This window comes from Bos indicus x Bos taurus, chromosome X (genome assembly GCF_003369695.1).
Source record: "Bos indicus x Bos taurus breed Angus x Brahman F1 hybrid chromosome X, Bos_hybrid_MaternalHap_v2.0, whole genome shotgun sequence".
NCBI lineage: Eukaryota > Metazoa > Chordata > Mammalia > Artiodactyla > Bovidae > Bos > Bos indicus x Bos taurus.
In genome coordinates this window covers 85,017,161-85,044,400 of record NC_040105.1, presented here as the reverse complement: position 1 = coordinate 85,044,400, position 27,240 = coordinate 85,017,161, and the positions used below count along the sequence as shown (strand labels likewise).

The following is a 27,240-nucleotide window of genomic DNA, read 5'->3' as shown; positions in this document are numbered from 1 at the left end:
GTAAAAAATAATACTAAAACATAAAATCTTAAGATTAAAAATCAAAAAAAAAGAAAAAGAAAGAAAAGAAAAAGATTCTATAAGTTAGAGGGAACAGTATGAGGAGGGAACCAGGATTGAGGTCTAGTAAAAATGGTATCACGCAGTTACTTCAGACTAGTTTAAAATCTGGAGCAGCTGAGAGATCGGATAACAAAAGGATATGAGTGAGGCAGTTGCAGAAGCTCAGTGTCTAAAGGAAGGTACGGTCGTATCTGAAAGTGACCTCTCGTAAAAGAAAAATAAAACTGAGCTGATTTTAACTGACTTTTGTTCTCTGCAGCTGATTTTGGGTTCTGTGCCCAGATCACCCCTGAGCAAAGTAAACGAAGCACGATGGTGGGAACTCCCTATTGGATGGCACCTGAGGTAGTGACTCGAAAAGCCTATGGTCCGAAAGTTGATATCTGGTCTCTGGGAATTATGGCGATTGAAATGGTAGAAGGCGAACCCCCTTACCTTAACGAAAATCCACTCAGGGTAAGTAAAAAGAAAACTCAAGTCCTTTATCCCCGGGGAATGGAAAAAAGCCAAATGTCATTTCTTGTCTCCACTAAAAGTGGCCAGAATGGGCTCTTTAATGGGACAAGTGACATAGAAGCTCCAAATTGTAATTTTCAAAATTACTGTGAGTTATTTATTTTATGTTTCTCTTAAGATGTCTCAACAGCTTTTTCAAATGCTTTGATAACACTATTTCTAATGTCAGGGGTCTTTAAAATTCTGTAGCATAATTTTCTGCTGTCAAAAATATATATAGCTTTTTTAAAAGCAAGATGTGGGAAGAAAACAGTATTTTTATCACATGCCACTTACTTTTAGCAAAGTAAATAAATGCATTTCCAGAACAGCTGAAATTTTTTAAATTAGATTTTCATTATCAGTAAAGATTTATTGAGCCACAGCAGCTTGGTGGGTATTGAATGGAACACAAGATAGACACAGTACCAGCCTGGCAAAATCACAAACTTAATTAGACTGTCAAGTTAAAAATGAATGGAAATTGTGTTGGGTAACTCAGTTTGCTACTGCAGAATCAGAGGTTAGATCCTTATGTGGTCTGGTTACTTCTATAAGGAGAAAAGCTCCATTTTGGAGCCTAACGCCCATTCAGAGAAAGGCAAAGGAACATGAAAGAAATGGTTGCTCAGTGCAGAAGTGAGCCAGGAGCTGTTTTGTTGAATAAAATCTAAAGGTAAGTCAGAAGCTGTGTTATATATATAAAGGGCATCACACTATTAAGAAAAGGAAACATGTACCAATTCGAATTCTAGTCTCAAATTCTATGCAGAGTGCCAGTGCCAAAGGCATCTTGCATATTGTTGGCTTCCTTACCACTAAGAGTCTAAAATTGAATTTTACCATTAGTATATAAAAATCATTTCCTGTACATGGTTAAGTGTTTACACGTTCAACTTATAAAATCCATATGAAAGCCAAATATATGTGGCTTTCTGTACATGTAAAGAAACTTACAGACTAATTATCTAGTTATTTTGAAATGGAGCAGTTTCTAATTGGGAGCTGCATTCCCTGTGAATGGAGAGGGGGACAGCCTCCCCTTTGCCCCTCCCTAATTCTTCTCTGCTAGTTGGCCTCTTGTCTTAGACCTAGCACTGAATATAAAATAACAGATAGGAGTGAATGCCCTAATGAATGCTATGGGCTATTGCTCTGGGCTCATGAAACAATCTGGAAGTGAGACCTGCACCGTGATTAGCTGCCTGCAGGGCTGAGTGGAAAAAGAGGAGCATTTTCCCACTGTTTGTGGGTCAGTCCTCCATGAACTTAATCAAACCCACCCCTGACCTATGGATAATTACATGGGCTTGTCCTTATTGTCTAACCACCTTTGCCCTTTAAGAAGTAGCAGTGAAAGAACACACCAGGCCTCTTGTTTCCATGGATTTCCTCCTCTAAATCTTCAGAGTTTGGAGGCACTAAACAGATTATGGCTATTTTGCTTTCTGTCTTCTAATGAGTAATTTACAGCTTGCAAAATTTAAGGATTAAATAAATGCTCTGTAAAGCAGTTGGCCTCAGTAATGCATTTATTACCTTCTTCAGTTCCCCAAGTACAATTGATCGCTCTTCAGCAAGGCTGTTAATTGTTAGAAAGAAGGAAACAAGTTGTAATCTTTATGGGCATCTTCTAGCCTGGGATTAGAGCTAATAATTAACAGCTTGTCTCTTAGGATCCGAAGCCTTGTATCTAAATAAGTGCTCGTAGATTAACAAGCCACAGGTTCAGGAAGCCTACATTATGGCTATAACAAAAAGATTCGTCAGGAAGACCACCCTGTTGAATTCCACTGATAAGGATTTACTGTAACTATGCTCATTATTCTCCATGTGTGATCAACCTCCAGTGACTCAATCAAGTCCGTATGGAGGCAGCCCTCTATCTGTTTGCCAGGCGCCACAAGGACTTTTTAAGTTTTGATTTTGAATATGTTGTCCTCCTGTTCTCTTAAATAAAATCCAGTATCCCTGGCTATATGCCCTTATTTGGGATTTGAAAAATATAATCACTGAAACACTGGAGAGGTTGGACAGAAAAACGCATACCATGACCTTGTTGGAAGCCTGTGTTTTCTTGAATTCTGGTGACCAGGGCGTGTGGAGAAATAGAAAATGGCAGAACTGGCTTAGCCCTTCTTTCTTTAACATCCTTCTGAGACTACCACCAGTCTACCACTTTAGCTTTGAAGATGAACAAAAGGAAGGAAGTGGAAGTGAGACAGAGTGGTAGAGTGAAGTCTAACATGTTAATATGAAAAACATTTGGCCTATGGAGTCAGGCAGATTTGGGTAAGTCCTGGTTCCACCACCTGCCAGCTCTGTGACCTTCAGCAGATGACCCAGAACCTCTATAAGCCCTGTTTCCTGTGTGTAATTGGGGACAATATCTGTCTTGCAGAGTTAGTATGAAATCTAAATGAAATCATGCATGTAAACACCTAGCACAGTGTCTAGCTCATTGTAAGGAGAGGGAGAAAGAGATTTATATATCAATAGAAAAGTGAGAAAGGAAACAGAACAGATGCTTAGAATGCTTTTTACCCATTCATGAGGGGAGATTGGATTCCCCACTCCCCCCAAGCACTTCCCTTCCACAGTAGCATCCCCTTGAAGAGTGGAAGGTCCTACATGGTTCAGTATAAATTACCATGAACAGGTTACACTGAGCAGCAGAGGTTAAAGTTGGAATCTGGGACTATACATTCGAAGGCTGTTGGCATTTTGCTGTGGCTTTTGTGTGTGTGTCTGTTGTGTCAGTTGGAACTGAGCAAGCCTTCTTGGAATATTGCCTGTTAACATATCACTGATGCAAGGAATTAGCTACGTTCCCCCCCTAGTTTTAAAGTAGTTGGGATTTTTTTTTAAGTAAATTGCTCTGTACTAATTGACCTAATTTGCTCATAAAATGCCTTTTAAAGGTTAAAGAGTTGTTAACTGTGCCAATGTTATAAGGTTGGTACTCTTTCAGAGACAGAGAGGAGACAAGTTCCTCACTGCCTGAAGTTTGTGCACTCAACGTAATTGGCCTTGAATGTGTTGTTCTGTGACCCACAGCCATTTTTGGTGCAGCCTCCAATAATAAAGTGCCTTGTTCTTTCTGTTCACCAAAGTGACTGAAGTCAAATTCAAACTTTCTCTGTGGATGTGCAAATCAAACGTTGGTATACTGCTCCTCTCCCCAACTTGTGTGTTCGTTTGAAGATATCTTTTTATAAACCTATGATTATAATGACCTGATTCTAAATAAGGAGGCACAATCATTTCCATAAAACAAATCTTTGGTTTGTTGTTGTTGTTTTCCTCAGCACTAAGAGAGTGCCTCTTTATTAACTTGGCATTCCACATAATGGGGCTGTTCTTGTCAATGGGTTTTGAGGGATTTTGGTGTTTGTGAAACATCTCAGTGATATCCAGTGGAGGATCCTACTGGACCCTGTGGGTGGAGCCCCTTTTCTGTGTAACTTTCCAGACCTTTATCCTAGTTGAGATGAACTTTAAGTGTTCTCTTTCTACCCTTGCTTTAAGCATCTGTGAAGCCATATCAAACACTGGATCTTTGGAAGACAATTATCAGTATCAAGAAGAGATATCTGAAGGCTAAAAACAGTGTTTAAGAGAGTATGGGACCCACCTATCTTATACCAGTGGTTCTCCTCCTTGGTTGTACATTGGAATCCCTGTGAAGCTTCAAGAACTGATAAGGTCAGGTTTCTACACCAAGGACTAGAACAAATATCAATACAAAGCTCTGTGGCTAGCCCTTTGTAGAACCCTGTCTAAACTGAAAAAACCATTCTTCATCAGCCCTCTTTGAGCCTGGTTGTTCAACCAGAAAAGAGCATGCTCTCATTCTGGCCACATTTCTCCTTTTCATCTAAAAAGGACATCATGAATCACTTTGTCAAAATCCTTGCACATTCTGGCATTCTTTGATTTACTGTTTCCAGCCACGCTATCAAAAAAGAAATGACATTAGTTCAGCACATACCTCCTTGCTATGCCATTTTCTTTTTCAATTTTGCTTCTGCTGCAAATGCAGTCCATCATTACCACCTGCTAGCTGTTGTGTACATCACACGTATTGATGATAATAAAGCCATCAGTCTGACTGCTCATAATTAGCAGCGTATAACCTGTATGGTCAGAGAGAAGGGTGGGAAGAAGTACCAACTGAGACCTGTTGTCTACAGGAAGAGGCTCCCTACTCCCCCATCCCCACACTTGAAACACTGCACAAGTGTTAGTTTCTTCTTTTTTACTATAGAACTAGGGAAATTGTGGTTAGCTTGTATGCCTAGAGAAGAGAATTAAGCAGAATAGAATCTCTAGCACTAAAAAGCAGCAATTTAGGGCCAAAGTGCTTTGAGCTCCCTCCAACCACTGGAACCTGTGTTGTGGACTGGAATGTCTGGGTTTGATGGAATTAAAGTCAAATATAAACTTTCTGAGTGCCAGAGAAGCAAGCGTACTTTGCTAGCACTCTGTCAATATTGTTTTGAATGTATTTCAGGAAGAGCTGGAGCAAGGTTTATTGATGGTTTGTTGACACTCCGCCTACTTTGAGGGCAAACCTATGCCTAAAAGGAGGGGCGAGTTGGGATAACAGCAACTAAAATAATTATTATGAAAAAGTAACAGAGTCTCTTTTTAATCAGAAAAATATTGCCTGTCAAAAGATAGATAGCTCTTAAGACTCATTGGTTGTCAGGAATTTAGCATAGGAAAATGGGACCTAGCCATAGGAAAGCTGCAAGTCTCATTTAGATTGTAATTCAGAAGCAGACAGTTCAAACCAGTGATTTATGATCCAGAAGACAGCCAAAGGAGAAACTGATTCCACAGCAAACAAAAGTCTGAGAATCTGACTAGGTGAAGATGAGGCAAAGAGAGATTATAAACGTGGTAACCAGGGACCTACTGTTGGCCAAGACTGATATTCCTTTATCATGTGAATTGAAGAGTAAATTCTGTTCCCAGGTCTACCCATCAGGAGCCCCATGATCTTGCATAGATTACTTCTTGCTGGGCCTCATTTTGTTTTGCTTCAAACAAGTGGAATTTCACAAGATTATTAGTTACCCGTGAACTCTGTGAATTCCATGGGCTCCTAGAATTCCATGGAGGTCCTTGGGGCCCAATGGGGAGGTCATGTGGTTCTCAAGTCCACCAAAATAGTTCCCTCATTAACTTGTTTTCTATATCAGGCTTCCACATGAGATTTAGTTAAATCAAGTGGGAAACTCATGGGTCTCTGTCTCTGATTCTGTTTTCCTAGGCTGTAGATATATGCTACAGCCTCCCATGAGTGCCAGGACAGCCTGGGTTTGAGTATGCACTGTCTGTAGAAGGGCTTCCAGAGTTATGATCTTCAGACAGCTTGAGTGGAGGGACTTCCCTGGTGGTCCAGTGTTTAAGACTTCACGCTTCCAATGCAACGAGTGTGGGTTTGATCCTTTGTTGGGGAACTAAGATCCCACTTGATGAGTGGCACAGCCAAAAAAGAAAGAAAAAAAAAACAAAGAAAGCTGTTTGGAGACATCTCTCTGATTATCTCCTGACTAAGTCTGTATTCCATAGAGTGAAAAGAACCCCATTTCCCTACCAAGAAAGACACTCGATCGTGATGCAAATGAAACATGCTGCATGTGGGGCTGGGTAAGAAGCCAGGGAAGAACACAACAGTGATAAAGCTGTTTCAGGGACCCGTTTTCTACCCTGGGTTGTACTGAAAAAATGTGCATGTTATTGTGTACAGAGCTATTCACCTGATGAACTGCATATAAAACAGAAGTTGAAGCCAGTTTACATAAGCAGTAATGCATGTTTCACAGATCATATCACAGTCCAGCTGGTTTTTGATGCTAACATGGAAATTTGGAAAAGCCATAAAGAATCAGGGACTTAGTACCTTCCTGCTCCAGTGTTCTGAAATGAGACAGGAATAAACATATAATGGTAAACAGTACTTTGAAACTAGAAACTAGGTGTGGGTTGAAGAGAAAATGGGAGATGAGGAAGTCAACAGACCACATGTTAGATGATGTTTTGAGAAGTTTTATGGGAGAAGGACCAGAGAAATGGGGAGATAGCAGAATGGATCCTAGGATCAGGTTCCCTTGACCTCCCTGAGTTGTGGAGCCTTTATCTTCATCTCTCTTCCTCGTCACTCCACCAGCCACCTTCTCTCCCCAGGTCCCTTGGCCCTAGTCCCTGCCCTGTGTTCTGCTACCTCTGTTTCTTACAGCTTTTCTCCTCCACCTCCTGCCCTATTTTGCTTTCCTGCTTTTCTATCTCTGTGCCTATCCCTCCTCTACTTCCAAACCCCTTGTGGTTCTCAAGCTTGGGTGCTTCCTGGGCTGTCCAGGGTGGCTCCTTGAGCACACATAGCCTGCTCCACATTTCTTGATGAACACTATTAATCCTGAGAGATTAAAATGAGCATGGTCTTTATTTTATGGCAATGGCCAGTTTTTTATGCTTGAAAGGAGCACTCTAAAGGTAGTTCAACACCTAATCTGTCGGTGGTACCTAATTACCTTTTACAATCAACCAATAAGGGAATAGATCTGTAATAGGTCAATTTTTAATGACTTTTTAAGGATTAAACAATAACAGCAGAGCCCCCCACCATGTATAATTTAGTGACAGATGAGACCTACTATACAAGACAAGTCAGGAACTAAATTTAGAGCACAGTGCTTATTCAGTTATCACACTGAACTGTTGGGTTGAATAAGTCAAAATAGGGAATACAACATTAGTTATAATATAACAACTTTTTTGTAGATTTGGCCCCATTTACTCTTGTCTTAGAAATGTCAGAGCCTTTAATGAAATCCATATACACATCAGAGGCAGTAATACACTCTGGCCTTTAACTTCTGAAATCCCAGGTCAAAAGTAATCTCTAAGTCATAAGGTGTCAAGTCACTTGTTGCCAAATCTCTCCCATAAAACACTCAAAGATAGTTGAAAGGAATTGGGACATAAGTAGGTTATAGGCAACAACCAGAAGACACACTGCTTATGAACAGTCAACATTATATACAGATACTGGCGAATAAAATAGGAAACCTAACTGGACCTTTTGTTCCCCATTTCCAAGTTTAATTGTAAAACGATTGACCTCAAAAGGGTCCGTTTCCTTTGTTAAAGGTAAAGGTGGAGTTACACATGCTCAGTGTGTCTCATCTCTTTTTTTTTTTTAGTTGAAGTTTCAATATCAGACTCTCAGAAATTAATAGAATGAATGTACAGAGAAGTAGAAGAATATAGTAGACCCGAAAAGCACTATGAACCAATTTGACATAATTAAGATTTATACAATTTTCACCCAACAGTAGGATACAAATTCTATTCGAGTTCCCATAGACTATAAACTAGGAGATTGTGAAACATATCCAGGGACATAAGACCATGGCTTCTTAGATATAGCCCTCATTTAAAAATGGAAATTTAATTTACAAATACATGGGAGTTTTTAAAGTATCTTTGATATTAATTTCTCATTTTGATATTATTTTCTCATTTAAATGCTTTCTTCTCTGGAGTCACCCTCCATGATTTTTCAGTCTTCTAACTTTATTGAGGTTTTCAATAGCTAAGTCACAGAGCTCTCTTGGTAAATGTCACACTGCATTTGAAAATATGTGGGTTATTTTCAAATCTTTTGATATTGGTCGCTAACATAATTCCACAGTAATAAGAGAACAGACTCTGTATGATCTCAATGCCTTTAGACCATGAAATTTCTGTACCTGGTCTTACGTCAGTGTGTCTCATCTCTTGAAGAGTCCTCGTCTGCCTCTGCTTACGAAAACCACTATCACAGAGGGTGGGAACACTGTGAGGTGGTGCCGTGAAGTGGTCAGGCGTATGGACTCTGGGCTCCCACTTCCTGGATTCAGATACTGACCCTCATTGCTAATTGTGTAATGTTGGGCAAGTTATTATGTTAACCCTACCGCCCTCAGTTTCTTCATCTGTCAATTGGTCATAATTGAGTATAACTCAGGGGATTGTTGTATGAATCATGTGAGCTAATAGTAATCATTCAGTAAATGCTAACTAATAATATTTCCCATGAAACAATCTTTATACAGATATTAAGATATAGATGAATAGCCCTCTTGGTCTTATTGTTACATTGTTTGTTAAACAGATTTTTATGGGCTAGTCTGGGAACCTGTTCACCATGTATAACACCATTTCCATGGGAAAATGTATTTTGAGTTCCAAATATTCAACTTAGAAAGAAATGTTCCACCACTCTCCTCTTTGTAAAGTGAGTCTTTATATCAGTGCTGGGGCCTCTCAGGGTTACTAACACATTTCCATATGAGTCTCCTGGTTTGTTTCTAACCTAAACTTTACAAACTGTTAAAATGAACTGAAGTCACAAACTGAAGCCTTTTAATTAAATGGTTAGTCCAGTTGCAAAACTGCCTTAATGAAAATGTATTGGGTACCTATGCATTGTTTGGGGACCTCTTTGGAGAAATGTGGTAACTTCTAAGATGACTGCTTTGATCTTTTTTTAACTGAAGAAATTGCCAGTAAGGTAAATTGAATTATTCCTCTAACTGGGTAAAGTCATGCTATCTAAGTACTTAGGTAAATTTAGTTGCACATCAGGATCTGTAGAAAACTGCAACATTTGTTTGTTATTGACAAGGGATGTAAAGTTATTAAGAATTCCAGAACACCAGAAACTTCTAGGTAATATGTATATCACAATGAAGAAAGGCAGTATTTTTTGGCCAAAGGTTGTCTGCCTAATATTATAAATAAGGTCAGTAGGTCATGGGGGCTATATTGTCTCACCTTAGGAATAAAACAGACTTTGTTAAATAATGTAGCAGAAGAAAAATTAAGAGCTCTTTCTCTCTTCAAGATCAGTCAGAGAAGACTAAGTTTCTGTGTTTCCAGTTCCAGAGAGAACTAATTGTCTTCACTTGCTCTCTGGGTTTGCCCACAACAAATTACCATGTTGTGGTAATCTCCAGTTTTCCCTCCCTTTCATGGTATCTCCTTACCTACATTGCTCATGGCACTCTCTTCCTTCTCCCACACCGAAGAGTTGGGTAGTCAGAAGTTCCCGCATTTCAGGCCTATTCAACTCAGAAAGGGTGTCATTCTCTATGTATCTTCTTATATGTTTACTCATTCACTTTAGCTTCTGAGCTTTAATACTTCGTATAGCAAAGTCTGTCATATTCCCATCTCAGTGAGATTTATTTATACCTTTTGGTTTTCATTTCATTTAGCAACAAAAACATTTATTGATCACCTGTTTTGAGCCACTATCCACAAAATCCAGAGATGCTTGTAACACAATTCCTACCTTCACAGTCTAGGGAGACAGACCTGTGAACAAGTAACAGGTATTCACCCTACAACATGAAAACAGATGTATAAACAAAGGGGTATAGTAGCTCAAAGGAGGGGAGGGCTAACCCTGTCTCCATGGTGACTGCCACCCCAGTTTGCTTGGCACTGAGAGACATAGAACCTTCAGTAGTAAAACTCAGGACAGTCCCTGGAAAACCGAGGTGGTTGTTCACCATATCCATCTGGGAGAGATTGAGAAGACTTTACAAAGGAAGTGCCATTTGAAATAGAAATTAAAAGGCAAGTAGAAGTTCACCAGGCACTGAAGGGAATAGCATTTGAGGCAGATATGAAAGAGCATTTCTTATTATAGGAATGAAGAACTAATTGGCATGAATAGTATGTGAACTTTGGCTAATATGTGTATGTATGTGAAAGTGGGGGAAGCAGGGCTCTCAGATGAGAACAGAGGAGGACTAGAAAGGGAGGCAGAGGCCAAATCATGGAGGACCATCTATGTCATGCAAAAAAATCTTTATTATGTCCAGTGTTTTCAAACAGCTATAGTGATCCCTTGGTTCAAATTAAACCTTGCTTGGAAGCATAGTGAAAGTGAAAGTCGCTCAGTCGCATCCGACTCTTTGCAACTCCATGACTATACAGTCCATGGAACTCTCCAGGCCAGAATACTGGAGTGGGTAGCCTTTCCCTTCTCCAGGGGATCTTCCCAACCCAGGGATCAAACCCAGGTCTCCTGCATTGCAGGCAGATTCTTTACCAGCTGAGCCACAAGGGAAGCCCTTGTGAGTGAAATAAGTCTAGTCTAATTATTGAGCCAGGCTTCCCAGGTGGCTCAGGGGTAAAGAATCCACTGCCAATCAGGAGACGTGGGTTCGATCCCTGAGTCGGGAAGATCCTCTGGAGAAGGAAATGGCAACCCACTCCAGTATTCTTGCCTCTTGCCTGGGAAATCCCATGGATAGAGGAGCCTGGTGGACTACAGTCCATGGGGTTGCAAAGAGACAGACAGGACTTAGTGACTAAACAACAGCAATTTCTGAGCCAGCCCATTTTCTTTTGAGCTTTCAACTAACTTAGATAAAAACCAGAATGTGGTCACTTGTGCCTAGTTTGATTTTCTTCAATCTTTCTTCAGCTAAGATTTGACTTTGCGAGGAAAATGCTTTTTGCTGTAATTGTTGTATTGCCCACAACTGCTTTTGTCTCTCATTAGCAGGGCAGTGAGTAGCAGTTTTATTTTTTACAAAGATAGGTCCCAGCTTACACGCAAGTTCTTTTTAAAGTTAATTATTTGGAACTGAGTGCATTTTCCCATAGAAGCAGCATTATGCCTAGTGAGTAAGTTCTCAGGCCAGTCCACAAAGGCTAGTTCTGCCGTAATATAACTGAAAGTGTGGATTTCTGCAATGGAAATTAGTTGGAAATATGTACTGTTGCAATTAAAATGAAAACAATAGCTGAAAAAGAAATTGTCTGGGTTTTTGTTTCCCTCAAGGGGTGGTACTGCATGAAAAGCAGGTTTAATCCTAGGAGGACAAAGAAAAATAGCTGAGGATTTTTGTGTAAACAGAATGGCACAGCTTTTTAGATTTTATTTTTTAAATAATGTTTTGGAGGATTTTTTAAAATAAAGCAGTCACATTCATTGTAGAAAATTTGGAAAATTGAAAAAATGTTTTCAAAGATTACATCATTAATAATCCTGCCACCCAGGAGGAACCATTGTTCACATGTTGGAGTGTTTCCTATCAATCTTTTTCTTCGTACATGAATTGAAGAGAGGTGAGAAAGACTTTAATAGAGATGTATATATATACTTGTGAAAAGCAGTTTTATTTGGAGTAGAATGTATTGAGCTAAGAAAGGTGAGACGAAAAGTGAGAAAATGAAACAGTATGGCATGTACACAGACTTAGGGAGAGTGGAAAGGGAGAAAAGAGATGTGTTTGTTTAGTATTGGGTTTGGCTACAGAACAGAAAAAAAGCAAGCAAAGGATGCAGAGGTTGGCAGAAATTGTGACCAGCTGAAATAAGAGAGTTTTAGGAGGAGGCAGCAAATGTCATTTGCAGTAACAATTTTCTTTTAGTAACAGAACAAAGATGGCTTGTGAGGACAGGTGCTCTGAGCATTAATCATTAAACCCATTGCTTAATGGGGTGGAATAAACCAGTTCTCAAAGTGTGGTCCTAAAACCAGCAGTTTCAGCATCAACAGGATACTTGTTAGAATGCTAATTCTCAGACCCCTCTCCAGATTGATCTGTTTTTAACAAGCCCCTCTAGGTGATTCCAATACATGCTATAGGTTGATAGCCACTGGATGAAATGGTCCTTCCTAACCCTTTCTAAAGTACATCTGTGGAGGTCTCTGGAATGGAGGAGAGATGTTCTCACCAGCTGATGAAAACAGGACTGGGAAAAGACTTTAATAGAAATGTTTTTGGCAATAATATTCAGAGCCATGGTGGGAAAAGGGGATGATAATTTGCTACAAAGTCCAAGCCAGTTCAAGAGGGAGCGTGTCTTCATAATAGTTAGGAGTCTGGTTGCATAGGCAGGCATAACCTTGGTGGTAATACCTGCAGGAAAACTCCTGTGTATCCTTCAAGACCCTGATCAAATGTCAAGCTCCTCTGTGAAGTGTTCTCTGAGCTATGGTGTCAATGGCTTCATCCTTGTATTGACTTGGCACTTGCAACGTTCATCTGATTGGCTCTTATCTCACTGTATGGTGGGTATATATAAGTCTCTCTTCTTCACTAAACTGTATGACCTTTGAAAGTAGGACATTATTCATCTTTGAATCTCCAGTGTCTAATATGATTCTTGATACATACTTAATACTCTAGAATAATTTGCTTAGAGGAGGCATGAGGAATGGCCAGCTTTTTATGGCTGTCAGGAGCTCAGAAGCCTTTGAAAGATGAGTTTACTTTTGTGAATTAACCATGGTCTTGAATCCAGCTCTGTGCCTTGAAAGTTATGGCCCTTGATTCTGTCAGCACACCATGAGTTGATCTCTCTCAGTGACCTCAACTAAGATCTCAGAGATATATTAGCAACTTAATATGTTACAGTAGGCTTCCCTAGTAGCTCAGGCAGTAAAGAATCTGCCTCCAATGCTGGAGATGTGGGTTGGATCCCTAGGTCAGAAAGATTCCCCTGGAGAAGGAAATGGCAACATGGACAGAGGAGAATGGCTGGCTACAGTCCATGGTGTCACAAAGAGTCAGACATGACTGAATGACTCTCTCTCCAACACACACACACATACAACTTACAGTAGGATACAGGATTACTAATGTCAGCTTTTCTTATATTTTCTATTATAGCTAGACTTTCATGGGAAACCTAATTAAAATCTATAGGGGTACATCTGCCACAGGACAAAAGTATTGGATTGGTCAAAAAGTTTGTTAAGATGTTATGGAAAAAATCCGAACAAGCTTTTTGGCCAACACAATACTTCCATCTTTGGGACCCATGGGTTACTTCTCATCTCATCCAGGCACTGCCATCTTCTGATTGCTTTTACTTCTCTGATTCCATAATGTAGCCTGTTCATACCTATTCGCTTCAATCATGTCCGACTGTTTGTGACCTCATGGACAGTAGCCCACCAGGCTCCTCTGTCCATGGGATTTCCCAGGCAAGAATACTGGAGTGGGTTGCCATTTCTGCCTCCAGGGGATCTTCCTGATCCAGAGATAGAACTCGAGTCTCCTGTGTCTCCTGCATTCCAAGCAGATTCTTTACCCACCAAGCCATCTGGGAAGCCCCTGTTCATCCCTGGTCTACTCACACATATTCTCCAATCAAGATAAACAGTTAGTAAATTACAATCACCTTTGCAACTGTGCCTTCCAGAGGTTATACTTATATCAGTGTGTTCAGATGTGTGTGTGTTTCCCTAACTCTGTGGTCACAGATTCCCAGGCAGTCCCTTGGTTTCATTACCTAGGTGGTTAATGACACATTCATTTTATATGGATTTTTACTGGCTTCCCTGGTGGCTCAGATGGTAAAGAATCTGCCTGCAATGCAGGAGACCCAGGTTTGATCCCTGGGTCAGGATGATCCCCTGGAGAAGGAAATAGCAACCCACTCCAGTATTCTTGCCTGGAGAATCCCATGGACAGAAGAGCCTGATGGGCTACAGTCCATGAGGTAGCAAAAGAATCAGACACGACTGAGAGACTAACACTTTCACTTTACTGGCTTAGCTTTCAGAGGACAGCCTTATAACCTTATTTCCAAACTTTTGAGGGTGGGGCACCTCACTGTCCCTCAGTTACTGCCAAGAGTAATCATTTCTCAATGTTACAGAAACTTTGCAGTGTATGCCAATGTCATTCTCTAAAATGGAGATTTTAAGACCCAAGGTAAAAATCAGAAACTGGATATGTGTCTTCTGTGTCAACTCACGATCCTAATATGTATGTGCTGAATAGATTTTTCTGATATTTTTCTGCAGGCATTATATCTGATAGCCACTAATGGAACCCCAGAGCTGCAGAATCCTGAGAGACTGTCTGCTGTATTCCGTGACTTTTTAAATCGCTGTCTTGAGATGGATGTGGATAGGCGAGGATCCGCCAAGGAGCTTTTGCAGGTGAAAATTAAATAAGACAGTTACAAACAGAGAGTCATTATATTGAGCTTTTCCACCTCGATGTGTGACAATCAGAGAACTCTGTTGAGAGATGCCTAGTTCGAGTTAGGCGCTAACCATTTGATTTGAGATCACAGGCACAGAAATATAGGCATGCATCTAATATGTAATGGATTGGCGTGTGGCCTTTCTTCTGAGAAGTTGGCAGTTTAAACTAGAACTCTCTTTTGTTCTTCCTGGAGTCTTATTTTGCAAGGGGAAAAAACAATGTGAACCTCTGGTGTTGCTGTTTTGTTCTAAACTTTACTTGTGCCCCTGGATGTTGTACACAGGTGCTCTTGGCCGGAGGTAATTCTCTACATAACTATGCAATTATTTCCATGGCATTTGCTACTCTAATGCTTTACTGGTCAAAGCCCCTTTGCTTGTGATGCCAAATGGCAGGCACCTGCTTGCCTGGGTGAGTACCATCCAGTGGTGAGTGCCTCTGTAACCATTTGTCCTTTTCATGGCTCTCAGGGATTCGTATATATGATGATAATTAGTACCTACTTGATAGCAAAATTTTTACACATATTATCTCATTAATTCTTACAACACTCTAAGATAGGTGTTATTAATCCTTGTTATGGATGTAGAAATTAAAGCTCACACAAGTATTGAATGGCAGAACTTGAATTTGAGCCCTGGATTGTCTTTCTTCCACACAAACCAATTTAGAAGGGAAAAAAGCATTTATATTGATAAAGCAATGCATGCCCAGGATCACTGCTGGGGATGGTCCTTCAGGGAAGAAAATAAAGATCTGTAATAGCCAAGCCAAGAAAAGTGACTACTTGTCCCTCCTGACTTTGAACACATAATCCAGTTAAATAAAAGGCATAATATTTGGTCATGCAGAGTGTGATTAACGATAGACTCAGTCTGTTCTCGGCCAAACAACAAAAAGTTCATATTGCTTCTGAACTTCTTCCAGAGACAGAGAGCCACACTCAGGCGAAAATACCCTACCCCAACCTAAGTTATACCTGGGATAAACCAATTTGGAGGAACTGGGAAAGCTATACCTTCTCTTTTCTGCTACCTGTGAGCATTTCACAGGCTGTCATGAGGCCTGAAAATGTCCTATCTGAAATAGCCCTTTATTAGTCCTCCCATTATTCCAGCCTCAAATTATAGATGAAAAACTGGAACTTTTGAGTACATCATTTCCATGCGTGTACGCCTCTCACCACCCCACATACACATCCTGTACACATTCCTATCATGTCTTCTTCAAGGATGAGTGAAAATACAGTTTCACTTAAGGTAGCTATACAGTTATATATATATAATTAAATCAATTATCTAGTTAATTCCTTACTCAACAATACTTTTATCTGAACCAGTCAGATTACTGATGCAAAATGATGTTTTGAGAAGATTGAAGAGTGTGTTTGTTGAATCTTTTGATTTTATACATGTAAGCTATGATCTGCATATTACCTTAAGTCCATATAACTCCATTCTCTGCCTCTAGTCCATTTTAGAGGTTGGAAAACAGACTTACATGACATTCACACCACTGGAAGACTTGAGAAAAGGCACAAATAAATGAATTTTTATGGAGCAACTTCTGTTTGCAAGGCTTAAGTGCACTGGGTGATACAAATCTCTTAAAGGCATGATTCCTACTCTTTAGAAGTTCAGTCTCCTTGGGAATATGAAAAAACAAGATTGTTCAGAGACTCAGTGGAACCAAGTGGCCATTCAAACAGTGAATGTCATAACTGATTAGAGATATGCATCTCTGGCCTATGGCATTCGTAAGATGTCTGTGAAAGGGAAGGAGTTTGGCTGGGCCTTGAAAGACAGATCAGTCTTAGATAGTTTAAGGGGAAAAGGGGAAGGAATTTCAGATAGGAGGATTATCACCTGATCAAAGGCATGTAGGCAAGGTTCAAAGGAACAGAAAATAGACAGTGTGGCTGAAGTAGAGTTCAAGTCAGGACAGCTGCAGGTGGCAGGACTGTAGAGAGCCTTAAACACCAGGCTAAAGCATAGGGGCTGTAGGAAATGGGGAAATAGTGAAGCCATCTGAGGGACACACATGATGAAAGCTTTGTTCAGGAAGATGAAACTGATGGTCTGCAATAAGAATTAGCAACAGAAACAAATGGAGGAAGGAATATGGGGGGGAGGTTATTGTTATAAATCAGGATTAAGTTGATTAGGCCTAGGCAAAGCAAGAGATCATTGTAAAAGGCATTGAAGAGGCAGCATTTGGTAACTGGTTGCATGTAAAACATAAGAACACAAAAGTGACTTCAGAATATCAAACCAGTGGTAACATTAAGCAAAAACAGAAGTGATAGAGGATAATAATACACTGGCTAACATTGATTGGCCTTGATATAGTTTACAGGAAACTGTCGCTTACCTCATTTAACCACTGTGATAAGCAGAGGATTGGATTGAACCTAGGTATTCTGACTCCAAAGCCCCTATAGCTTACATCACATAAGAGTACCCTCTTTGAGAAACTTCAAAGTATAAAACACTATATTTTTTTTCTTGAATTAATTTTATTTTATTTTTATTTATTTTTAAAAAATTTTTATTTTTTTACTTTACAATATTGTATTGGTTCTGCCACACATCATTTTTAAAAATCATTTATTTTTAATTGAAAGATATGCTTTACAATACTTCTGCCATACGTCAACCTGACTAAATGTACATTTTTCAATGTGGAGTTCAAGGTGGCAGGAGGACATTCAAAAGGAAATAAACAACAGGCAATTAGAGAAATAGGACCAAAATTCAGGAAAGAGATCAGGTCACAAAATGGATATTTGGGAGTCATCTCCATAAGGCTGTTAAGAGCTTGGTTGGAACCATGAAAAGGAATGAACTCTCCAAGGAATTAAATTAGAAAAAGAAGATGATGAAAGTCAAGTTATGGGAGGTGGAAAGAGGATGTGAAACCAGGAAGAAGAAGGGAGGGAGCAGTCAGTGAGCATGCATATAAAAGAGAACTGAGACAGTAGAATGTTACAGGCCCCCAAAGAGAACAACATTTCAAAGAAGGAAGGGACATTCACTTGTATGAAGTACTGTGGAGCAACCAAAAAAGAAATGGCGGAGGCACACTATTGGGTTTAGCAGTTAGGAGGCTATTGGTTTCAGGGTTAAGGGCTCTAGTGGTCAACAGAACACAGTTTTTCAAGCATTGAAGGCTGCTCCAGATAGAGTCATCAATTTAAGAAAATCAGAAAGTTAGACTCCCTAACACAGTGAGATTTTGCAAGACACCTACTCTGAATTTCTAGCTCTGCCAGTCAGCTTCCCAAAGATTTCATGACACTGAAGAACAAAAACATCTGAAGGACAAAAGCTGGCACTATATATTTTTAAATGATGTTTAATTGGATCCACAAAATACAAATTTTAATGAAAAAAAAAAGGCTCCTTGCAAGTGTAAAGTAATATACTTGTTGGAGGAAAGAATTCCAGTAATTCCTCTGTTTTTCCTTTTGCAGCATCCATTTTTAAAATTAGCCAAGCCTCTCTCCAGCCTGACTCCTCTGATTATTGCTGCAAAAGAAGCGATTAAGAACAGCAGCCGCTAGGACTGCCAGCCTTACCCCACACCATCTCCCTCATGAGTAAGACTGAAATAAAACTCCGCTGCAGGAAAGATGGAAGAAAAGACAGTCAAATGGGGTGGGGTTTCTTTAACTTTGAGATGAATAGAAACTTCTTATAAGCCTTTTTCCTACTCCCTCAGATTATGTAATTTATTTGTAAGCCTGAATCGCGGCCCATACAGGGCAGCAATGTTGAAGTGACCATAAAAAGGTCACTTCCACCGTGAAGCGAAAGAGCCAGTAGTGAATCCCCTCATTTTGTGCATTCACTTTGAAGAAAAAAGATTTCTCAAAGATGCACAATCCCTCTTCATAGTGTTGTGTTTGTTTTTAAGTTAGAGAGTAGTCCCTCTTGCATTCAAACCTCCTTCAAAACTCCTTACCCAATGTAATGTTTTTCACTTGCATTGTCATTAGATGTCCAGAAAAAAGATGTCAAAACTTTTTTTAAAAAAAAAGAAAGTAAAAAACAAAACAAACAAGCAAACAAACAAAAAAAAAAACAAAATGAAACAAAACAAACAAAAAAAAAAAACCTCAGAGCAAGTACTGTGTGAACATGTGGAAGTCCATGCCCTCATAGAGTTGCAATTTTTTATTCTTCTTCTATAGTGGTGGCTTGGTTTGTGTACCTGTTTTTCTGCATTTGTATTGGAAAAGGTTTCTTTTATGACATTTTCCAAAAGCAGAGAGGAATATGTGTGTTCAGGAAGGGCTTTTAAAAACTATCTAAATAAAGTTCAGATGGTGAAATCTTATCACATTTTCATGATGATGCTTAAGTGGTAGTTGATTTGTCATTTGTATAAACCTGCTTGCTTATCTTCATGGTACCTGCAAAAAGACACACCAAAACTATGGCACTCCAGTTAGGTGAGTCTAGGTCTTAAACCTAGGAAATCCTGATTGGAGAGGCCACACTTAAACAAAGATGGGGCTTTCTCTAAGAGCCAAAAGGAAGATAATATAAGCATGAAATACTGAAATATTCATTGGACAGTAAGTAAACAAAGATATAGATACCTAGTTTAATCCTGTTTTGTGCTTGTGGAACGTATGCAACTCTAAAACAGGCACATCAGGAGGAAACAGACCCATTACCCAAGATTTGCTGATGATAAAATATTATTTATCTTCACAATTTATAACAAACATTAAAAAAAGGTTTTAAGATATGGAGAACAGAAATATGTAAGCATTCAACTCTGCAAGAAATGGGAGGTTAGTGAAAACTACATCCCAGTCAACGTTTGGCTCTAAGTACTTATTGTCATTTCCCCTATGTACCACAAATTTCTGTTTCTGCATATGGTGTGTTCATACTTAGCCCTTTGGGCTTTTGAATTTCAAAAACATGTATCTAAAGATCTTGAAGTTCTCCAGTGAAAAGCCTTTGGCTTTGCAATCATGTATCCCAAGACCTACCAGTTCAACTGAGTTCCTTTTGTGGCTTGGGCAAGATATGAAAATTTGACTATTATTTCACCATGTATCAATTTATTAGACACTCAACAGTCACCACTTCCTGAATCTTCTGAGAGTAGAAAAATATCTGGAGGGTGTCTGCATAGAAAGGATATGCTTCTCTTTCGAGTGTTATCAGTTTTGTAAATTCTGCAGACTTTTTTCTCTAAGCCTTTGAAAAGCTAGCAGTTTGTGCAGTAGAGGGCTCCTTGATTTGTAGTATGTCAAGAATCTGAATAGAACCTATCTGCATTTAGCAAGAGAGGGAAAGAGATCACTGCCATGGGCCTCTCTCTTTCTCTGCTGAGGCACACCCGTCCATGTAATCATCTGTTCATTCCTTAAAATGAAAGCACTTTCTTTAGAGTTTTTGCTAACCAACCATATAGTGCACATGTTTATATTTAGGAGATAACACCACTGGTGGATTTCCTGTTGTTTCCTTTGACTATGAAATTTGGGAGGGGCTTGAGCCCTGCCCCTAGAAAATGTGCACAAGGGCATAAAACAGCAAATGTGAAAAGATCAAAGAGTAATATTAATTTGAACCATATTATGTTATTCTTCACAAAGACGTGGCTGGGCCTGAAAATGTTAATGCCACACTGTTTTATGTGTGAGAGAGAGTGAGGCCTTAATTTTGATTTCATTTAAAATTAAGTATTTTTTAAATTTTTCATTCATCGTACCAGGGAATTCAATGAAACAATAGGTGGGATGCAAATAGAATTCAGTACATTGGTACCTATGCCCTGCCACTGGAGAGAGCCCCAAACCTGGTTGGGAAACCCTAATTGTCCGTGAGCATCCCTTATATGTCATGAAGGCATTTTTTTGGTGGAAGGACACCTGGAGCAGTGATCCTTCAGATTACTGGAGGCAGAGAAATGGCTGCTCTTTTATGCTTTCAATTCAGCATGTTAACAACGAGGAGTCTTGTACTACTTCACCACATCCTGTTGTACCAAGATTTTATGATAATATATCCCAGTAGGCTTTACTCTTACAGATTTATATCTATGTAAATTTTAAAATGAGAACAGCTTCTAAAGACCATTCCCTGTGTTGGAGAGTTATGTATATTTCTAATAAGTATTAGAGAGAAGCTGTTTCTCCTGCCAAAATGATGCTGAGGGATTTACACTTGGTATACCTGACCAAGTTGTACTCCAGATGGTTAATAGTTTATTCCCTTTTCCTGGATTATTTTTTTGTAGCTCATCTTGACATTGGTGAGTCTATGCGTGCCCTGAGATAAGGAGGGCGCATCATCGAATGTTGATTCCAAAATGTCCTGAGATAGGGATAGGGCAGTGGGAAAGTCAGGGAAGGGTGAGAAGCACAGTAGAGATTATTTATTTAAGAAAGAAAAGAACGTTAATGTTGTAGCAAGGATCCAGCACGTTGTCATCATCCTATGAAGATTTTTGGATGACACATCCCCTCAAATCAGTCACCGTGTTGGGTAATGACTTCGTTCTTGCTGATCTCGTCTATGTGTCATTGTAAATATTTGTGTGTCCATGTTCCATTTTGGCTACTGGATGGCCAAGTCATGTAAGAAGATTTAACTCAAGTATTTATTCTTTAATTGCGTTATTCAGATTTCTTTCAAGCTTGTGAATTGCACCCCAGTGTTTGATTTTAACCACCTGATCCCCACATCTTTCCCTCCCTTGTGAAGCACATTCCATTGCTAAAAGAAAAAGAAATACGAAATTGCTTCCTGTCGTCTGTAAAACTGTTTTGATAGTTTGAGATGTTTGTCTATAAACGATATTTCTCAGCTCAAAGATTGTGTAAATAATTCTATTCCTTTGCTCAATGGGTTGTTTATTTCTAATGAGGCTGCCAGTTCTCAGAGAGAACCTATAAAATCACCTTTAAATAACATAAATAGGGATGACAACTATGTAAAAATAAGTGTGCATATGAACAAAGACTGGGAACACAGACAATTGAAATCAGTTGTGTTGGGGTGGTGGGATTATGCACATTTTTTTCTTGTTAAGATTTTCTTTGATATTGTTATACTATTGCTTTATAATAAATAAACATCAGAAAGGGGACTATAGAAACATAGAAAAGATGCCAGAAGCAGATGCCTTCTGGCCAGAGCCCAGAGCATGCAGGGCACAGATATTTGCTAATTACAATTATTCCATAGGCTTTATATTTGCCTGGATGCTGCGGTTGGCACACACTCGGTATGGCACATGCTTTCTTTGGGGACTAGTATCTATAAGTTAAAGCCAGGGAGATGTCGCTATTAGAACTTCAAACACATCCTTCTGCTTTCAAACTGGCTGGCTGCCCCCTCTGCTTTGGTATGGCCTTAAGTTTTCTGTTTTACTTACTTTAGATTGGAGGGGTCACTTTGCATAGCCCCTCTGACAACATCTGTTTCAGGTACTGCCTTTCTGGATCATTTTAGCAGATTTTAGGTTGAATTTTGGAAGAACAGAAGGTTAAAATCCCCAGCTCCCACCATTTCCTTTTCCAACAGGATATACTATCATTCAGGTAGGATTTTCTTTTAATAAACAGTAGGCAAGTCCTGTTGATTTCAGTAGAAGTTATGACTTGCACTTAAAAGCTGACTGTGAAAATATTGAGACAAACATTTAGAACAGCCCTGGCCTCTTGGCATTCAATCTCAACTCCTTTGAGCTTTGGCCTGAGATGGTGACCTCTAGGTGCTTTCTGATCTGCCTAATTATAGGTTGTATGCAGTAACTACTGTCATTTTAAACAGAAATCAGGGAGACTATCTACCCAGAGAGAGGAATTTCCTGGTAACTCACCAAAGACTTTGCAGGTGAGGACTTTTATGATACGGTAGTGGCCTCAGGTGTTAGTTTCACCAAGAGCAGACCTTTTATCTAGAGAACCCACTTGGGGCCATTCTCAACATATAATCTACTTATCAGAGTCTTAACCCTGACATCCCCAGTTGTTACTCATGGTCCTTTTCTGAGCTACTTGCAGTTAATATTTGTTTAAACAAAGGCATGGCCAGTGATGGCCTACTCCTAGTCTCTGAGCAAGAGGACTGAAATTCAGCATTTGTAAACTGACAGTCTACCAGACCTGAGATTTTGAGTGAACTTAACACACAATTCTGAACATATATTTGCATGTGAATTGGGAAAGGATTAAAGGGGACCCTAGAAATAATGGAACTGTTTTTCCTAAGAAAGACTTTTTCATCAGAAATTGGTTTCTGATATGATCTTTCTGTTGGTAGGCTTTTTTTCCATTCCTTTTCTGATCCCATGCTCCTTTAGTGACCAAGTGAATATAAACCCGATTCCTCATGCATTGAGGATGTCTGTGTAATATCAAGCAGTATCTAACTGAATCTGCAAATGCGGGAACTGAGACTATAACTTCCACGTGCACACTTTTGTGTTCAAGTAGACAATAATAATGAGGAGCATTTACTGCCACATGATACAGTCACACTTGTAAGATAAACTTATAGAAGCTGTTTAGTGCCATCAGAGTCTCCTTTGGAAGCTGCCGTCAGATGAATGCTATCCCATAATACCAGTAGTGAGGCAGGTACCATGTGCATCTGATTTAGGACCTATGAGGAAATCAACAGCAATTAGAATCAATCAGATGTAATGGAAGTAGTGCTAACCTAGAAGTAAGAATGGTGGTGGTGGTGTAGTCACCAAGTCATGTCCGACTCTTGCGACCCCATGGGTGTAGCCCACCAGGCTCATCTGTCCGTGGGATTTCCCAGGCAAGAATACTGGAGTGGGTTGCCATTTCCTTCTCCAGCGGATCTTCCCAATGCAGGGATTGAACCCAGATCTCCCACATTGCAGGCAGATTCTTTACCAACTGAGCCACCAGGGAAGCCCAGAAATAAGAATACTTGGATTCTAATGTAGGCTCTGCTCCTAACTTACTGTGTGCCCTTGGGCAAGTCACTTAACCATGTTGTGTCTGTTTCCACATTTATAAAATAAAGGTGTTGGACTAGCTCTCCAAGGCTTTCCAAAGCTCTAACATTCTGTGGTACTATAGATTGCCTTGATAATTCATCCTGCTAAAGTGATGGCAAATATCATATGCTTAAGCCTGGGTCTCTTATGTTGCAGTTAAACAATAGAACTATGTAAGATGATGCCAAAAAAAAAAATCAAACCTCAAGTAAATGAAGTGAATAAATACTAGGGAATGTTGATAAAACTCGTGGCAGCCTTCCAATTCCTTCACTGTTGTTTTGTTTTTGATTTAGTGTTCCTTTTCTGTTGAGTGTTCCAGCTTTTCTTTTCCATACACTCTGTATGTAAAGTCTGGTTTTCATTAAGCTGTGGCCAGTATTCGCTACTAGAACAGAAATACACTGTCACACTTGCTAGAATAGAACTATACTTCGGCCTCTCCTTTCCTATGAAGCAGTGTTGGGCTTTATAGAGTTTATTTCCAAAATGGCACAAGATGGCAGAACCCATGCCATGGCTGGGACTACTGAGTGGGCCTAAACATTTGCAGGTTGCAGAGAGAAAAAGGAAAAAGTGATTACATGCTATTAACATTAAGGAGTGTTGACAAATCCACTTGGGAACCAAAGACAGCATTTCTGATGACAGCTCCCACAGGGATTGGCCAATTGGATGAGTATGATACTATAAAGAGGATCAACTTGTAGTTAGTGGACAGTCCCAATGTCCTGCCTACAGCAGTGCCAACCAGCCCTAAGTGTGAAATTCAAGTTCAGTGTGTGTGCTTGTGTGTGGTGTGCTTTATGGACCCGCATATACTATATTCATTAGTGATAATAAGACCTTTCACAGAATTCTGTAACCACTAGTGGGTTGAGTTTTAAATCTCAGTACATCAGCAAGGAAGAGACAGATCACAGGGTAGTTAGTGATATGTACTGGGATTATACTCATAATATCCAGACAAAACAAGTTAAGGAGGATCTGTGTTTTCATTATCAGAGTTGTATCTCATTTGGCTGTGCTTTACTTTTGTTAAAATGTGTTATCTGTAAACCCATGTGTAGTGAAATTCTTCTGTAACTGAATTAAAGGTATTTATGGTCTTTCTGTTTGATTTTTTAAGTAAATTATTTCTTTTGTAAACCTGCTGATGGTATGGTTCCATCCTTCTGACCTCAGCATCTGCTCTTTTTAAGGACTTTTGTTTATGATATTGTTACTTTAAATTGTGGTTGAAGCAATAGAAAATTGAAATATGGATTGTGCATGACTGTGTCTTGAGTGTAAAAATAATGCAGTTTGAAACTTGGACCTAAAGTATTGCAAATAAAAATGACAAACATCACTGAGCTGGTGCTTCTCTCTTCTGTCACCCTTCAACCCACCCCCTTGGCATTGGCCATTTACCCCATTCACAAGTTAGAGGGTAGCATTCTCTCAAACGAATCAAGGCAGGGAAAACGTCCAGCCTTGTAAGCAGTATAGGAAATGTCCTGCAGACCCTGCCACTGGATAACTCAGGCCCAGAATCTCCATCAGGTTTTTACATAGAAGAGCTCGAATAGACTAATCTGTATACTCGATGCAGAGCAAAAGGCAAATGAAGGAAAACTGCCAAAAGAAAGCATATGTAGTAATTTGTTTTTTTGCTCATCTTTCTGCTTGGAAAATTCGGAACAAGTACATCTGCATAATGTTTGGTTTTTATCTTCTATCTAGAATCAAGGGCCACAAGTCACAGGAGATTCCAAAGCCATGTCACTGAGAATATTCTTTCTTTTATTCATTCTTTCATTCATAAACGGTTTATTGAGCTCTTGATATATGTCAGGCACTGTGGACTTTTCTGAGAAAGATAACGTTCATATTAAAAACCAACTCCAAGTATGACTAAATGACAGTAAAGTTCATTGAAAGCTGCTAAGTGAACATGTTGGAGTCAGGTTTATCAGAAACTCTCTGAGTCCTTAGGATGAGATAAAAACACCAGAGATTTAGCATAGTGGAGGTTTGTTACCCTGGTAATACTTTTACAGTGGGGTAGTATTCCTTCTGGAGCCTGTGTATATAATTTGATGTCTTTGTGTAAGTGGATACCCAATGGTACTCTGTTCCCTTTGAGCAGATTATATATCTTGTGCTCATTGAGTATTCTTGCCTGGAGAACCCCATGGGCAGAGGAGCCTGGTAGGCCACAGGCCACAGGGTCACTAAGAGCCAGACACTACTGAAGTGACTTAGCATGCATGGCACACAAGATAAAGAGACTAGTACACAACCAGTGGAGGGTGAAACGGGTTGCTCTGTCATCAGAGGAAGGAGGTGTCCTGATAGGTGGTTCCTCCCCAGGCTGCTATCAGCAAGGCTGTATTATCATGGAGCGTGTGCTCAATAAGAGAAAGATAAATATCATACTCTTAAGCATATGTATGGAATCTATAAAAATGGTACTGAAGAATTTATTTAAAGGGCAGCAATGGAGAAACAAACATAGAGAACAGACTTAAGGACATGGGAAGAGGGAAGGAGAGGGTGAGATGTATAGAAAGAGTAACATGGAAACTTACACTACCACTTGTAAAATAAATAGCCAATAGGAATTTGCTGTATGGCTCAGGAAACTCAAACAGGGGCTCTGTATCCCATGATCTTTTCTAACTCATTATTTGTATCATTTTGAGGATTGTTAACACCTACCTTAAGCCATCCTTCAAGTTGGGTCTGGATCATAGGATTTTATAGGCTATTAGTCAAAGCCCTGATGTCATCTGCACTAACATCTGTACGATAACGGATGCAGTGTTGCTTGTGCTGGGCCTGTGCATGGTGCTCTGTGACCTTCCAGGAAGCACTGTTCCTCTGATGGGAAAGGTGAGGCTCGGCACTTGGCCACAGGCTTAAGGATCCAGAAGATGCCATGTACCAGCTTTAGTTTGCCTCACTTTCTCAATTCTTTGGGTTTTCCACCAACTTTTCTTTTACCATCATGGCATCACAATTGAAGGAGGCTCCCTCCCCCTCCCCCCACCCCACACACAGTAACACATCATCTCCAACCACATTTTCTTTGTCATTGCCGTGGAACCTGGCTATACTGAGGTGTAGCAGCTCCAGAAGCCAGTTCAAGTACAAGTTTGGCTCCTTGGACTCTAAGTATGTAAGAAGTAAAGGAATGAACACTGCCTGAAGGGGCATTTACTTTGCTGGCAAACATGTGGATGGTGGCCCCCTTGGCTTTCCATTAATTGCCTATTGGCTGGGGTACATGCTGTGACCCACTGTAATAGGTTCACCCCATTTTTCTCCCTGTCCATGGATAGAGCAATGATTTGGGGCTCACCAGGGAGGCCCCGATTCCTCAACATCAATAAGCACTCCATCTTTCAGCTGCTGTCCTCCTACTCCAACATTGTTCTGGTGCTTCTGCAACATTGCATTCAATGTTACTGCAAAATGCCTTGGGAGGTGGCAATCTATATGTTTCTGGCAGTTTCTACTTTAGTTATATAGTAATATTATATCAGCATCCTCCTAAATTTCCATACCTTCCACTTCCTCCCACATAGAAGTCTCTGGATTTCCCTCCAAAAAATGTAAAATCATCATTCATAATACGGCAGCAACCCAGAACCCAAATCCTGGCTCCCACCACCTCTTTTTG

The 27,240-nt window shown here is 39.8% G+C and overlaps 1 protein-coding gene across 12 annotated transcripts in view; it reads left to right on the top strand.

Annotated features, from left to right (window-relative positions):
* Window positions 1–24,925, top strand: part of PAK3 (p21 (RAC1) activated kinase 3) — a 429,164-nt gene extending 404,239 nt beyond the window's left edge. For 10 of the 12 annotated variants that reach the window (XM_027535196.1, XM_027535197.1, XM_027535194.1 and 7 more), the window contains 4 exons: window positions 323–519; window positions 14,387–14,524; window positions 14,857–14,984; window positions 18,046–18,133. In XM_027535196.1, the coding sequence (XP_027390997.1) occupies window positions 323–519; window positions 14,387–14,524; window positions 14,857–14,955 (434 nt within the window). In that variant the 3' untranslated portion in view covers window positions 14,956–14,984; window positions 18,046–18,133. Of the gene's footprint in view, window positions 1–322; window positions 520–14,386; window positions 14,525–14,856; window positions 14,985–18,045 lie in introns of all 12 variants that reach the window. The other 2 variants (XM_027535201.1, XM_027535199.1) reach the window with 1 other exon arrangement.
* Window positions 24,926–27,240: the final 2,315 nt, after the last annotated feature.